General features: G+C 50.9%; 1 protein-coding gene across 3 annotated transcripts in view; it reads right to left on the minus strand.

The window, feature by feature from the left end:
- Positions 1-1,855: 1,855 nt before the first annotated feature.
- The window catches only part of VPS16 (VPS16 core subunit of CORVET and HOPS complexes), a 22,936-nt gene continuing 9,060 nt past the window's right edge, over positions 1,856-15,731 (minus strand). The window contains exons 2-25 of one of the 3 annotated variants that reach the window (XM_021689003.1): positions 8,640-8,728; positions 8,320-8,417; positions 8,108-8,236; positions 7,886-8,030; positions 7,632-7,747; positions 7,410-7,532; positions 7,224-7,279; positions 6,789-6,878; positions 6,585-6,679; positions 6,404-6,480; positions 5,807-5,938; positions 5,568-5,695; positions 5,396-5,431; positions 5,097-5,205; positions 4,792-4,926; positions 4,588-4,696; positions 4,399-4,496; positions 4,206-4,313; positions 3,806-3,883; positions 3,539-3,708; positions 3,362-3,458; positions 2,840-2,881; positions 2,588-2,691; positions 1,856-2,472 (exon numbers count right to left, since the gene is read on the minus strand). In XM_021689003.1, the coding sequence (XP_021544678.1) occupies positions 2,328-2,472; positions 2,588-2,691; positions 2,840-2,881; positions 3,362-3,458; positions 3,539-3,708; positions 3,806-3,883; positions 4,206-4,313; positions 4,399-4,496; positions 4,588-4,696; positions 4,792-4,926; positions 5,097-5,205; positions 5,396-5,431; positions 5,568-5,695; positions 5,807-5,938; positions 6,404-6,480; positions 6,585-6,679; positions 6,789-6,878; positions 7,224-7,279; positions 7,410-7,532; positions 7,632-7,747; positions 7,886-8,030; positions 8,108-8,236; positions 8,320-8,417; positions 8,640-8,728 (2,509 nt within the window). In that variant the 3' untranslated portion in view covers positions 1,856-2,327. The remainder of the gene's footprint in view (positions 2,473-2,587; positions 2,692-2,839; positions 2,882-3,361; positions 3,459-3,538; positions 3,709-3,805; positions 3,884-4,205; positions 4,314-4,398; positions 4,497-4,587; positions 4,697-4,791; positions 4,927-5,096; positions 5,206-5,395; positions 5,432-5,567; positions 5,696-5,806; positions 5,939-6,403; positions 6,481-6,584; positions 6,680-6,788; positions 6,879-7,223; positions 7,280-7,409; positions 7,533-7,631; positions 7,748-7,885; positions 8,031-8,107; positions 8,237-8,319; positions 8,418-8,639; positions 8,729-15,731) is intronic. The other 2 variants (XM_021689004.1, XM_044918610.1) reach the window with 2 other exon arrangements.

The raw sequence follows: 15,731 nt of genomic DNA on the forward strand, positions 1-15,731 counted from the left end.
CTAAATGCTGTAATGAAAATAAAGCAAGGCAATAAGATAAAAAATTGGAGTAAATGAGAGCCAAGTGTCTTTCCAGGCCACTGTTCTACTTCCAAGGGTAATTTGCTAGAGCTTTGTACCTAAGAGATCGCAGCCCCCTTATCTTGAGAAGGCCTTTGACTGACTCTCACTCCAGGGCTGCTATTGATGATATTCTAAACTAGAAGAATGGTCCCCCAGTCCTTATCCTAGCCTCTAGTCACTGAAATTCTGAAGTATTTAGAGGGAAGTGTATTAAAGACTGCAACTTAGTTTGAAGTCATCAAAAATAAGGTGGATAAGTAAGGTGAATAGAGGAATGGAGAGATGTGTGATAAAGTAATATAGTAAAATACTAATGGCAGAATCTAGGTGGTGGGTATACAGGTGTTCACTGTAAAATTCTTTCAACTTAGCTGTATGTCTGAAAGTTTTCGTGATAAAATGTTGGGTGGAAAATCAGGGTTTAACTTTACAAAAAAGTACACTGCCTTTAATTTTCAGACAACTCTCTTGTTGGACCACTCTGCTGATTTCTGAGATAGAAGGCTGATGGGCTGTGCCTGTGATTCCAAAAACTGGCCACATTGCCAGTTCTATACACTCTTCCAGAGCCTCGCCTCTCCCCTACCAAGAGATGGAGTCGATCTCCACTTGAAATGGGGTGGGACTGCCCTGACCAACAGAATGTGGCAGGTATTGAGTGGCCCTGTGCGACTTCCAAAGCTAGGTTGGGGAAGGCAGTACAGTTCTGCGCAGCTCTCTTGGGATGCTGCCCTTGGAACCTGGCCGCCATGTTGTGAGCTCTGCTGGGTTGTAGGTGCCCTGGCCAACAACCCCAGCTAAGGTTCCAGTCAACAACCAGCTTCAGCTGCCAGACTTGTGAGTTGCCAATCCTTCCGATGATTTCAGCCCCCAGCTATCAAGTCATCCCCCCACCTTTGAGTCTTCTAGCTGATGTCCCAATTATTGTGGAGCAGACACAAGCCACCATTTTATCCTGTCCAGATTCTTGACCCACGTAGTAAGAGGTGAGCATAATAAATGGCTGTTTTACAATGTGATGTATATCCCCTTGGAAGCTATTCAAAGTTACAAATCAGGTGAAGGAAGAAGAAAAAGAAACAGCTTACCAGGCCCCGAGTCTCCCACTCTTTTCAGGCACTCATTTCAAGTCAACTGTAAAGGCATTAAGAGGGGAAAACCAGAAGCTCCAGGGAGGCCTGCCCTCCCTCTGGGCTTTGGTTTCCTCCTTTGTCCTCCTTCTAGACGAAGGGCGCAAAAAGAGGAAAAGGAAATGCCCTCAGTGTTGGGTGGGGGCACGGGCCATGAAGTTCACGTAACCGGAGTGTACGCTGAAGGCCAGAGATGGACAGCTGCAGGGCCAAGAAAGCACTGCTGCTGATGGGGATGGAGCCTCTGTTCGGGGTCAGGTAGAGCCAGGGGTGGCTCATTTGTAGTTCTTCCTTGGCAGAATTGAGATGTTCCGTCCTCCTTTTCTCTTCAGCCCCGAGACCACGTAGGAGTTGCTCACCACTGTTAGGTAGGCGTGGCTCGTGAAGGCTCTTTCTCTAACCCTCTAACAAGCCAGCCACACTCTCATCAGCCCTCCAACCCTTACTATAGTGCGAATGGGGGCCTTGCCTCAGGCTCCTCCACTCAGAGGGCCCGATTTCAGTCATCCCTCTTCTGTCACAATAGCTGAGGAGAAGCTCTGAGACCCCCACAAGCGCCATCGGGTTTCAAATCCCAGTTTTGCCATATACTCCCTGTTACCACACCTCCTCAGTCCTCAATCTCCTCTTCTGTAACATGGGGCGATGTTACCCACCTCACAGGGCTGTCTTGTGGAATAAACGAAATAGCAATGGTGAAGTGTTTAGCATGGTTCTTGTGTGTACGTGTATAACGCTTTTCAGATTGGCTCTTGATGGGCTGCTGCTGGAGTTCTGCACAGCTCCTCGTAATCTTCCTAGGGGCTGGGAGCTTAGTTACAGGACTTTCTGCGGTAACTGTGGAGAGGGGCAGGTCTCTTGTAAATATCGCTGAGGAGCTCCCCCTCCAGCCCCAACACAATCAAACACACAGAGTTTTGCTGAAGTGTCTGGATGGTTCTGCCTCCAGCATGCTTTCGCTTAGGCTGGACTGAATGAGACAAGTGCTCTAAAATGTCCCAACTTTATTTACAATCAGACCCCCAGCTCCCACCCCACCCCAGCTCCTAGGTTTAGCTCAGCTCTAAAGAAGCTGGATAAGCAGTGACGCTTCTGCCAAGCCTAGAGCGCAGGGTGACGTACAGGGTGAGCCCTTCACTTCTTCTGGGCTTGTGCCCTAGCCCGCTGAATCTTGTCGGCCGTGGCCGCGTCTGCGGTTCCAGTGCAGTGGGACAACACAAGAGTCAGCTCTGCTTCGTTCCGGTGCTCAATGGCCACATCTGCGGCCTGAGCCACATCCCTGTGGTTTGAGGAGGAGGGGAGAAGGTGTCAGGCTGCCCAAGGGCACAGACCGTGCCCCTCATCAGCCCCCTGGCTCAGCCACCCAGCACCCACAGGGCTCTCAGCCGACGCACCCAACGAGAAGCAAGGCCTTGACCTTCTGCTCAGGACCCACGCGGGAGGCATACTTCTTGGCCTCGTATTTGTTGTGTTGTTTCATGCAGATCTCGACAAAGGGCTTAGGAGAAGTTGGGGAGAAGGAGAAGATAAGGCAGCGCCTTCCTGTCCTCTCTCTTATGAGCAAAAGCCCCACGGACGCATGGTCCCTGTGTATTTCATATGCCCTTCAGTGTGCATAATCTCGCCCCACCCCCGCCCTGACACACATACAACAGTTGTGATCTCCGCAGTCTCAGGGCAGGAACCACCTATACCACAGATCTGTTAGAGCCTTGTCCATGCGGCCACTCCACCATCTGAGGCTACCCTCTCGCAATAGGAGTCCCTTGCCTTCTCAGGGCCTGTGTTTTCTCTCACGGCTGCCCTTATCCCACCTATCCGACACACCACTGAACCACCTGCCACAGAAAACAATTCCCCTTGGTCTCGTCCACTGCCTCCCGAACATGCCCCCCCAGTGCCCTTCCACCTCCTACTTCCATGAGACTTTCCCTTCGGCACACAGTGCCCGCAGCGGGCCTCCTTGAGGAGAGCAGCTCATTCCTTCTCTGGCCAACATCTGTGGGCTAACTCGGGCCCACTTGCCCACAGACCTAGCCCATGAGTGTGCTAACTATGTGGGAGGGCTGAATAGATGCAGGAATGGGCCATCTGCCTGTCTCTGGGCCTGGTCCCCTCCCCAGGACTACACCCCTGGGCGTGGGGTCCACGCAGGGCCCCTGCCTCACCAGGTAGCCAATGGGCGATTTCTTGCTCTTAGAAAACTTCTCTAGCTCCTCCCAGTCTTCCAGATCCGCCAGGGCTGTCAGCTTCAGCCACCAGAGCCTGCAGGGAAGCTGGGCTCGCAGGTGTTGCGGGGCCAGAGGGCGGTCCCAGGACCTACCCGTGGCCCAAGCCTCACCTACCTCTTGTCCGGAATGCGGAAGTCACGTGCCAGCTGCTCTGCGCGCTTGCTGTGGCCGCCGAGGACGAGGGTGGTGACCGTGTCGTGCAGAGACAGGTCCACGAAGTGGCCCCCCAGCTCATCTTCCAGGCGCCGCTGCAGCCGCAGGAGCCGCATTTGATCCTCCGTGGCCTGGGGCAGAGATGAGGCCAGATGGGGTCGGACGGGGCCAAGGGACAAGGAGGCAAGACCAGAGCAGAGGAGGTCCTCAGAAAAGAGTAAGGCAAACCTTGGCTGCGAACTCATTCTTGGCCTTGTAGAAGGCGTCAGCTGCCATCTGTAGAGCCGCGACTCGCCCCTCGATACGCTACAGGGGCAAGCAGGGAAGCCTGAGCTCACAGCACCAAGGACATCAGCCTTCCCTACTCGGGCTACACTTCTCTCCCCGGTCCCTGCGCCCAGGGTCGCCAGGGCCAGCTTTAGCCACTGGGGGCACCACCCCAGTGTCCCTAGTGGGGAGGCGGGCTCCCCTGGGACCGACCACCATCCTGGCTTCATATCTTCTCAGACTCTCCCGAAACAGTGAGGACCAGTTGGGGTGTGTACCAGATAGGAGGCCCAGATGCCTGGAGAAGGAGCCCCACCAGCAGCCCAGCCCACAGGCCCCACCCACTCTGTGGACCTCAGACCTCCTCTGCAGCATAGCTGGCTCGGATGTGGAAGCTGCCCAGCTCCTGGTGGTTGTCATCCTGATTGTAAAGGTCCTTCAGTGTCTCTAGCTCCTGATGCTTACAGAACTGGGGCCATGGACAGGCAGTGAGTCAGCAAGGCCAGCTCAGGGGCTCAGGAGATTCCAGCCCCACCCCTGCCCAGGGCACACACCTGTCGGTACAAACTCAGGGCCATGGGCTGGTTCCGAAGAGTCATGAAAAAGTCTCCTCGGTTTAGCTCATTCTTCAGGTGCAGCAACACCGTGAACACTAAGGAACGATAAGGTGGTGTGGGGACTTTGGCCCGGCCCCGTGCTTAGCCCAGGGGTCCCAGCCTTGCCCTCTCTCAAACCCTGCTCACCCAGATCAGTGTCTCCACTCTCGATGGCCTTGCTCAGTGCCAGTTTGCTTCTCTTCATCTTTAGGAGAAGGGGTACCTGCTCCCCAGAGCGTGGCTCATACTCCAGCAGCTGTGGGGTGGGGAGAAAAGCACAGAGAGAAGGAGCTGGACTGGGGGCCTCAAATACCAGTGTCAGAGCATCTGGGGAGGGCTGGGCACCCACACCTTGATGGCCAGCTCCGTGCGGCCACAGCCATAGGCCCGCGCAGCAATGTCGGAGTAAGAGACGCCTGGTGTGTCTCCCAGCTTCTGGTTAATGGCCCGAGCAACATCCTCGTCGGACACATCCTTCTGTTGCACCTGCAGATAGAGGGGGGTTGTCACACACACCTGGATCTCATCCTTCACCCCCCTGCCCACACTGGCCCTGGATCAGGACTTCCCCCTTGAGCTCTACACTTCGTATTTCCCACATCCCATGGGGGCCTGGAATCCTCTAAATGACTTTGAAGCCCACCCTACGTCCTCACCTTGTAGCAGGCCCAGTGGGCCAGGATCCTGCTGACGCCCTGCACTTCAGGAAGGCGCAGGTACTCACAGATCTGGATCGCCAGGGGGTAAAGCCTCCTCAACACCAGCCTGGCAGGCAAGGGGATAAAATATATGGGGGTGAGGTGGGATAGAAAGAGAGGGCAGAGTGGCCCCAGCCTGTAACTCAGGGCTCCCAGCTCCCAAAGAAATGGGTGAGCAGTGACCACAAGAAGCCAGCAGGGGCCGTACTACCTGCCCACATAGAGCCCTCCTCCCACAACCCTGGGGCTTACTGTACCTGTCCAGCAGCACCTGGATGGTGAGCTGCTTGTATCTGCATTTTACCTGGTTAAGGATCCAGCTGGGGTATGAGCCCTATTTGCCAAGGACTTGCAGGCAGCGTCTTCAGCCCCATCCCCTTCCCCCACCGCCACTGACCGTAAACATCCTCGCAGCTCGTTTGAGGATACTGGCTATAAGTGAGGGGGATCCCAATGTGGTAATCCCGAATGGCATTCAGCACACGCAGGTCCTGACACATGCGCACGAAGCTGTCAGGTGGAAATCTGTCGAGGAAACACTTTCCAAAGGAGGCCGCCTGAGAAGAGCCAGAGGGCAACAGAGGAGATCTTACCGGTCACCCCACCCCTCCTTCTAGGGCACCCGCCCCGTCCAGCACCCACCACCCAGCCCCTCTGGCCAGGCCAACCCTGAGCAGACTCTTCTGCATGTCTGGCCGATGCTCATGTCCCGCAGCCTCGATGCACTGCTGCACGGCCTGGGTCAGCTGCCCCAGCTCCTGGATCTCCCGTAGGTACTCATCTGCCTTCTGGCTCTCTTTCTAGGGGGTGGGGGAGGGTGCCAGGGATGGGGTGATATGATAGAGAACACCCCCATGTCTGGTCCCCCCACCCCTCTGGGCTGTGGTTCAAATGGGCTGGTATGGAGGGGCTGCAGAGGCCAAAGCCCAAACTCCCTTAGCCCACAGTCCACCCAAGGTACCCATACATCCCCTGCCATATCCGCCACAATTGCTGGCAAGGAGCCTTGATGGTAGCCCGGACTGGTGCCTGGGCTGGGCATAGTAGGGGTTCCCTGCACCTCCCCATCACCACAGGGAGGACACCATGTCACTTCAGTCTACCTGAGCTGGCTCTCCCCAGCCCAGTGTCCTGCCTGGACTCCTCTCTTGACAAGTGGCACCTGGCTGAGTCTACCTTGCCCAGCCAGGGGCATGGGGCTGAGCCAATTAGGAAGGGGAAGGAGAAGAACATCCTGGGATCCAGGAAGAAGCCTAGGGCTTTACCTCGTACTCTTTCTGGGCCTCCAACAACAGTGCTCCAGGGGCCATCGAGGCAATTTTGAAGATCTCCTCGCTGGCCACTAGGAGAAAGTGTTGGTGAGTGTTGGGAGGGCAGGGAATCCTCAGCACTGCCTCAATGCCCTGATCCTGCCCTGGGTCCCATGGTATCCTGTGAGGGCCTCACCTGGAACCTCATGCAGGAACTCGTGGGTGCTACAAGAGAAGATGCGGACCCCATCCAGCTCAGGCACCAGGTAGGAATCTTCATCCAGCACAAACCCGAGCTTGGTCAAGGTTCCCAAGAATACCCAGAAATGGGGCGGGGCAGGTGACCCTCCCTCTCCTCCTTTCCCCTCCCACTCCCCTGCAGGCAGCCCTCCAAGGATACTGGATGCTCTCAGGTGCGTCACCCACCACCATTAGCCGCCTCTCCCAGGCCACCACGACAGCCCTCTCTTTGCTCCGAGGACGGCTGCACCTGTGGGCAGCATCACACAATCTGGGACACATACAGGACCCTGGGCCCACAGACACGTCTCCTACCTTCCCACATCACTGCTTACAGCAGGCGTTGGGACAGCCCTGAACATGTGTGCTACCCCTTATCCCGTTCCTCTGACCAACATCTGCTCCCCTCTCCCCCTGTGCTGTCAGCTCCCAGGGGCATCTGGGGCCCACAAGGGGACAGGGGTTTCCCTCAAGTATGCACTGGCAGAGATGATAAAATGCAAGCTCCACCTGGCTTGGCCATTAGACAAGATGAATCAAGGTGTCCCAGGAAATAAGGCTGTGCCCACCCCCAACATAAGACCCCCATCCTCACCAGACCATCTGCTTGGGGGGGGCCCGGATGTTGCAGTTGAACTCACACAGCTTCTCCTGAAAGGGTGCAGGGAACATCATGGCCCTGTCCCGGTAGTCACCAGTCTGGTTAAAAAGCCCTTCCCCTACTGCTAACAGATCTTTCCTGGACAAGGTAGGGTGCCCCCACGTTGTCCCAGGATCACACCTTGAGTGATGCCGTCCCCATCCAGATGTAGCCTGTGTCTGTGAAGAGTGCCAGATGTCGGTAGGTGAAGGAGACTGCCATCTGCAGGAAACTGCTCACTCCGGGGGCCAGGCCAGGGGGCGTCTGGGACAGGCCAGGGAGACACCAGATGTTTTCTCGGAGCTTCCCCCACTGCCTCCCTCACTCCCTTCCTTCCATTTCACTCCCACTCAGGGCCCTCACCACTGCCGAGCAGGCTGCATGGTCAAGGAGGTAAAGATCAGGCCCCACGGCCAGAAGAATGTGTGCAACTCGGTCCTGGCACAGTGTGGTCCAACACGAGGGTGCGCTCTGCAGACCTGCGGCCGGGGAAGGGGACAACTTCAGGACGACCAGAGCCCACAGCTTCTGCCTCTCTTGCCGGGCCCCCCCACCCCCCGGGTCTGGAGGCACATCTGTGGGCGCTGAATGTCTGTCTCAGGGATATCAGGGCTCACCCGGCACCTCCGGCATCCGGCGAAGTTTGAGATCACCCACATTGGCGCTGAGCGTAAAGCGGTGGGCCCCAGTAAGGATGGCCACCCCCGAACCAAACTCAGTATGGAAGATCCGGGCGTCTAGGACCCGGTTCTGGAGCACCTCCTGGGGAGAGGGGCCATGAGTTGAGGGAGCCAGAGTCCCAGACTCCATCCCTTTCCCCAGTCCCCTGCAGTCCCTACATTGCCCATGCTGAAGTGTCTCCGGAAGTCGCCATGAAGCCCATAGACCAGCACTACACCATCTTCCTGCACGCAGAGCAGCTCCTCCTCAGCTGACCAGCCTAGGGACACCACGGGCCCACTCTTCCACTGCAGAGGAGACGGAGGTTCCTGAGGCTGTCCTTGGGACACAGACCCAGCCTAGCCCCCAGGGGGGGATCAGGGGTGCTCACCAGTAAACTGGCCAGAGGCAGGCCAGAGGCAGAGTAGATCTCAAGCACTGGCCGTATGCTGGCCACCTTCTCCTTCCGCCACGGGTTCCTCAACAGTGCTGTAGTTGAAGAAGAGATTTTCTGTCCAGTTCCCCAGGCCCACCCCATATGAAGCAAGCTTCAGAACCAAAATTTAAAGCATCTTAGCAGGGGGTGAGAAATGGGGGGGAAGAGGGGTGGCCACGTTAGCAAGAACCACCTGACAGCAAGGACCCCAGGCATCATGCACCTTGAGTTCACCCCATTGTCCCAGAATATGCAGTGGCAGAGGGGTGACATACCAATGGGGCCCCCATAGGGCGCAGCGGCTACCAGGCAGTCCCTGAGTTCCTCCTTCAGGTCCCAGTCCATGCTGTACAGCTCATACTTCCTGCCCACACAGAGGCAAGCAGAAATTAGCCTCCTCATGACCCTGCGTCCAGATGGATTGAGCCCAGAGGAACCCCTAAAGCCTCCATTTGTCCTTCACAGGGCAGGCAAGGCCCCCCACAGGTGGGAGAGGGCGATGACTAGAAACAGCTCGGGCAACTGACCACATGCATGCTTAGGGACAGCAGGTGATGGAGCAGAGGCTGTTGGCAGGGCAGGACGTGGTTCGTTGGGCAAGTGTCCGAGGATGGCAGGAGCTCCTGGCACAAGAGACAGGCTACTTGGTCAATATCCAGGGCATAAACTAAGGTAGGACTAGGGTGTGGTGGCTGGCTTGGGCCTCCATTAGCAGGAAATCAGACCCTCTAAGGGGGGTCTCTCAGGGCAGGCAGCCTTTCTTCTATTTCTGGTTTTTTTTTTTTTTAAAGATTTTATTTATTCATTTGAGACAGAATGAGAGAGAGAGAGAGAGCTCATGAGAGGGGGGAGGGTCAGAGGGAGAAGCAGGCTCCCCGCCGAGCAGGGAGCCCGATGCGGGACTCGATCCCGGGACTCCAGGATCATGACCTGAGCCGAAGGCAGTCGCTTAACCGACTGAGCCACCCAGGTGCCCCCTATTTCTGGTTTTTAACACCAAAGCAGGTTGTCCAGCCAGGGGTCCCCCTCAACGCTTGCCGATAATGATCTCCATTTTAGAGGCACTTAGTTAGCAGTACTTGAAAGAAATCCCAGAGGAGTTCTTCGGTGACTCCAGAGCCGGGGGGACAGAGTCCTGGGATAGAGATGTCAATCTCTGAATGCTCAGCTTATGGGAGTAACAGAAATCACAAGCTGGCACGAGATGACTGCAATCTGAGATGGGCGTGGGTCGCCAAGAGTGTGTGTGGCATGAAGACGGAGTAGGAGGCCTGAGGCATGCCATCATTTGAAGGCTGGAGGTGGGGACAAGGGGACGGAAAAGGAGTGGGCCTTATCCCAGGAAGCCAAGAGAAAGCAGTGTTTAAGGGGAGTGTTTCCTCAAGTATCATTTCCGGAGCCTTCCTGATAAGAATCAGAAAGATGCCTACCATTATCTTCTATTTGACATTCTTCTTGGGGTTCTAGCAAAATAATTTAAGAAAAAAAATAAAAAGAGGTTTATATTTCGGAGAAGGAGTGAGTTTGCTGCTATTCACAAATAATGTGATTGTCTACTTAGAAAATCCAAAGCAGGCTATGGAATAATGAACAAAAGAGCTCAGGAGAGTGATCAACAAAAACCTACGTATTTTCTATACTGATAAATTTTATATATCATAGCAAGAATCAATTAGAATATGACTTTAAAAGACCCTAATCATGATGGCAATAAAAGAAGAGATAATAAAATAAAATGATAAAAACAAGATAATATTAATAAATATATTATATATATATAAACAAATAATAAAAAATAAAAACAAGAATAAACCTAACAAAAGTTTTTACAAAATACAACCATGGGGTGGGCGGAAAGAGAAGTGAACCAGGAAACAGACTCTTAACTATAGAGAACAAACTGAGGGTGATGGGAGGGGAGAGGGCGGGGGGTGGGGCTGGGGTGGGGGTGTTGGTTAAATAGGTGATGGGAATTAAGGAGGGCACTGCTGAGATGGGCACCAGGTGTTTTCTGTAGTGACCAATCACTAAATTCTACACCTGAAACTAACATTACACTGTATGATAATGAACTGGAATTTAAATAAAAACTTGAAAGAGGGGGGCGCCTGGGTGGCTCAGTTGGTTAAGCGACTGTCTTCGGCACATCATGATCCTGGAGTCCCTGGATTGAGTCCCGCATCGGGCTCCCTGCTCGGCTGGGAGTCTGCTTCTCCCTCTATCCCTCCCCCTGCTTGTACTTGTGCTCGTTCTCTCTCTCTCTCAAAAATAAATAAAATCTTTAAAAAAAAAGAAAAAAAAGTTTAAAAAAAATCAAATCAAATCAGTTTACTCAAAGATATAGAAAACCTGGAGGAACATTCCAAACTGATCTATGAATGCATGAGAACTCCAATAAAAACCACTCCCAGGGGCACCTGGGTGGCTCAGTCGTTAAGGGTCTGCCTTCGGCACCGGTCATGATCCCAGGGTCCTGGGATCGAGCCCTGCATCGGGCTCCCTGCTCCGCGGGAAGCCTGCTTCTCCCTCTCCCACTCCCCCTGCTTGTGTTCCCTCTCTCACTGTCTCTCTCTCTCTGTCAAATAAATAAATAAATAAAATTAAAAAAAAAAAAAACACAAAAAAACCCCACTCCCAATCTTTGGGGGTGGGGGAAGCACAAACTGATTCTTTTTTTTTTTTAAAATAGGCTCCACACCCGGCACGGGCCCAATGCAGGGCTTGAAATCATGACCCTGAGATGGAGAACTGAGCTGAGATCAAGAGTCAGATGCTTAACTGACTGAGCTATCCAGGCGTCCCAGCACATACGGATTCTAAATCTCACTTGCAGAAAAAAAAAAATCATTTTAAACAGAAAATGCTGAAAAATATTTTAAAACATTTTGAAAATGAGAGAACAGATATATGTCAGATATCAAATACACAATATAAAACTAAAGTTAATTAAAACTGTTGTTCGGGCACAGGAATAAGCAAATAGATTGATAGAAGAAGAGGCCAGAAAAAGAACTGGGAATTGAGCATGTAATAAAGATGGCATTTCAGATTGCTGCAAATGGATACTTGAAATGAGACAATGGGCCATATGGGAAGAATTGCAATAAACACTATTTCATTACTTAATCTCTACAATAAAATATTTTCCAGATGGAATTCAAGATTTAAATGTTAAAAAAAAAAAAATCAAGCCAGGGCACCTGGGTGGCTCGGTTGTTAAGCATCTGCCTTCGGCTCAGGTCATGATCCCAGGGTCCTGGGATTGAGCCCCACATCAGGCTCCCTGCTCAGTGGGAAGCCTGCTTCCCCTTCTCCTGCTCCCCCTGCTTGTGTTCCCTCTCTCGCTGTGTCTCTCTCTGTCAAATAAATAAATAAATAAAATCTTAAAAAAAAAAATCAAGCCATATAAGAACAAATCTTGGCTATTTTTACACTCTCAAAACAGAAACAATTTCTAAGCATGATATATAACCCAGAAGTCACAGAAAAAGAACGAGTCTAAATAAAAAGGGCTTCTAGGGGCGCCTGGGTGTGGGCTCAGTCGTTAAGCGTCTGCCTTCAGCTCAGGTCATGATCCCAGGGTCCTGGGATCAAGCCCCACATCGGGCTGCCTGCTCAGTGGGAAGCCTGCTTCTCCTTCTCCCACTCCCCCTGCTTGTGTTCCCTTTCTCGCTGTGTCTCTCTCTGTCAAATAAATAAATAAAATCTTTAAAAAAAAAAAAGGGCTTCTGTACACTTCTATATAAAAAGGAATAAAAACAATATGTATGTTTTGTATTTGCTTCTATTTGAAAAACAAAAAATTCTGGAAAGATTTCTGAAAATCTAGTAACTGGTGACTGGTAGGTGAGGGGGTGGAATCAGTTGAATAAGGACAGGGACAGAATGAGACTTTGAGTTTTTAAATCACATTACTGGTTATTTATTAAAATGATTAACATTAAAAAACTTCTACACATTAAAAAAAATCCATGGAAAACAAACTAGGAAAACAAATAACGAAAAGGGAAAAAATATGACACATGTGAAAAACAGGTACTTTTCTTAAAAATACAAAAGGCTCTAAGAAATTTTTTAAAGAAGATTTTATTTATTCATTTGAGAGAGAGAGCACACAAGCAGGGAGGAGGGGCTGAGGGAGAAGGAGAAGCAGACTCCCTGTTGAACAGGGAGCCCACCTCGGGGCTTGATCCCAGGACCCTGGCATCATGACTTGAGCTAAAGGCAGATGCTCAACGGACTGAGACACCCAGGTGCCCTGGCTCTAAGTAATTTTTAAAAATGAAAATAAAACCAAAAGAAAAATGGCCAAGGGCTATAATCATACTATCTTATGTGAAAATATTTAGAAACTAAACAAGAGTGCCTGCGTGGCTCAGTTGGCGAAGGTGAAGCGCCTGCCTTCGGCTCAGGTCATGATCTCAGGGTCCTGGGATCAAGTCCCGCATTGGGTTCCCTGCAGGCAGGGAGCCTGCTTCTTCCTCTGCCTGCTGCTCCCCCTGCTTGTGCGTGTGTGCTCTCTCTCTCTGACAGATAAATAAATAAAATCTTTAAAAAAATAAAAATATAAAAATGAATACGTGTCAAGTGACCTACATGAGAAGATATTTGTAACATTTCTAACAAAGGGTTAATATGGAGACCATGTAAAGAGCTCCTTTTTACACCAATGGAAACAACACAATGGAAAAATAGTCAAAGAATATGAAGACATACCTAATGACTATGTAAATATGAATTTAAATTATTTTTTATGTTTTGGCTATCTGACAAAAAAATAAGGGGATAAGAGCATCCAATATTGTTGAAGATGTGGAAAAATGAACACTTTCACACATATTAGGTGGGTGTATAAATTGGTTCAGCCCTTATGGAAGAAAATGAAGTGCTATCTATCCAACTTTTAAATGTGCAGACCCTCTGACTTAGCAACTTCCTTATAAGAGTCTAACTTCTAAAACTACTTGCACGAGTACACAAAGGTATGAATTTATTGCAGCACTATTTAAAATAGTTCTCTCCCTTGGGCGCCTGGGTGGCTCAGTTGGTTAAGCGACTGCCTTCGGCTCAGGTCATGATCCTGGAGTCCCAGGATCGAGTCCCGCATCAGGCTCCCTGCTCGGCAGGGAGTCTGCTTCTCCCTCTGACCCTCCCCCCTCTCACTCTCTCTCTCTCTCATTCTCTCTCAAATAAATAAAATCTTAAAAAAAAATAAAAATAAATAAAAATAAAATAGTTCTCTCCCAAATCCTGGAAAAACCTCCTGGGGTTTTAACCATGGGGCTGGTTAAATAAACTATGGGATGCCCATTCTGGGGAATATTATGTGGCCACTGATAGGGTGAGTCCGTGTACTGACATGAAATGATCTCTAGATGTCCTGTTAAGTAAAAAAAAAAAGCTGCAGCTCAATAGGAACTATATGAACCCATTTATTTTATACAAAAACTAAGCACATATTTTTGACAAGCATATTTACGTGTAACTACATGTCTGTGTGTAAAGACAGAAAAAAACGCTCAGAGACATGAAGCTGCACTGAGCTAGAGACAGTGGTTACCTGTGCGGAGGGTGGTGAATGGAGGGATGATGGAGGACTGCTTATTTTTAGACTTTTGCATTATTTGAAATTTTGATAACACATACACATTTTTTGACATTTTGTTACTAAAACTGTTGCATGAGAATCTGACGGGAAAATAGATGTTCACACGACCTAGTATGCCAGTTATCAATTTATTGCCACTCAGCTCCAAATTCACTCTCCAATACTGTGATAACAAACAGCATTTCTTTACGCCTTTCTCCTTCACCGTGAGTGTGATCTTAACCTTTCTCAGTAGAGGGCGCCTGGAGGGACCCTGCTGGAAGAAAGAGCTGAGTGCTCCCAGTAGGGGCAGAGCCGGCCAGCAGCCAGGGTATGAGGACATCTCTCAGTTATGCAGCAGCAACCTCAAAGGTTCGCCTGGAATGGTGATCACCTTCCCACGGCTCCCTGGAGAGAGACCACACTCCTAGCCTCCTGCTCACACCAGGCTCTACCTCCTCGGCTGCCAAGATGCCTGTCCCCTGGCTCCCCTCCTTCCACGGACCACCCCCCTCTGCACACCTGTGCACCCAATTACTGCTTGTGGCTCAGCGTACGGACACCACATGCTCCGGGCTGCACCAGCAGCCCCATTCCATCGCATGCCCACACGCTTGGCCACCAGCTGCAGCTCACCTGTGTCCCCCTACCTCTGAACCCCAGAGCATTGTTTCTTGCTTGCCCGCCAACTGGGGACCAGCTCTGGCCCAGGCAAACCAGCGAACTCTGCTTTCCAGTGACCTGCAATTTTATCTTCGCCATCAGGATCTGAACCCCAGCGTGGGGAGGGGCTTCCCTTCCAAGTGTGTCTTTCCTCGGGTGCTCTCCCTCAGCCCTAGGTTATCATACAAAATTTTCTTATATCTTACAGTTACTCTTTTATCACAGTTTCATAATTCTTTATGTTTATCAAACTTTCTCAGTTTAAGTCTCCTGATTGGATCCAAACTGATATAAACTTGGGGCAGGGAGTGGTCCAGAAGACAGCCCCCTAAAGATGAGATTTGGGGATTGATTTGGTTTTGTGCTTGGGCCTGAGTGCAGTACTGAGCTCCCGGTCATGGGAAACGAATGCTAGTCACCTACTTCATGCAGCAGCATCACAATTAATCAAGCCTGCAGTTTGCTGTGATGAAATATCAAGTCAAACATGTACCTTAGGAGTGACTTCTGTGCCTGACCGTGGGCTAGATCATTTTGAGTGCACTTGAACATTTAAGAGAAAACCACAAGCTTGGATCCATTAACTTTCAGCTCAAGTCATGGCTCTGAGAAGCAGAAAGCTTCCATGATAGCCCTAAAAGAATCTCTTAGTTCTTACAGCCACAAAGCTGCTACTGCTAAAAACCGAACACAAAATTTAATTGCGTGGGCTGTTAAATTATAACAGTTGAATTCACCAACACACCATTTTTCAAGTGAAAGTTAACAGCATTGATCAGGACAAGAATTTGGATCCTGAAACTTAAAAACAGTCCAAGGAGACTAGCCTTCAGCTGCTTGAAAACCCTGTGATAACCTCACTTGGGGTAGATGTCTTGGGAGCCTCCCTCCCCAAGGCTGACCTGGTTAACACTACTGCTGAGTGGCTAATATGCCAACAGCAGAGACTAATACCTGGTCCCAATATGGCACCATTTCTGGAGGGACAAGCCTGCAAGTTGATTACATATGACTTTACAAGGGAGGATGTAGCCATCAGCATCCAAACCCACTGGTCAATCGCAACTTCGCTCATAGTGGGCAATCCGATGTAAGATCCTTCCAGATGTGATGCCGC

This window comes from Neomonachus schauinslandi, chromosome 10 (assembly GCF_002201575.2).
Source record: "Neomonachus schauinslandi chromosome 10, ASM220157v2, whole genome shotgun sequence".
NCBI lineage: Eukaryota > Metazoa > Chordata > Mammalia > Carnivora > Phocidae > Neomonachus > Neomonachus schauinslandi.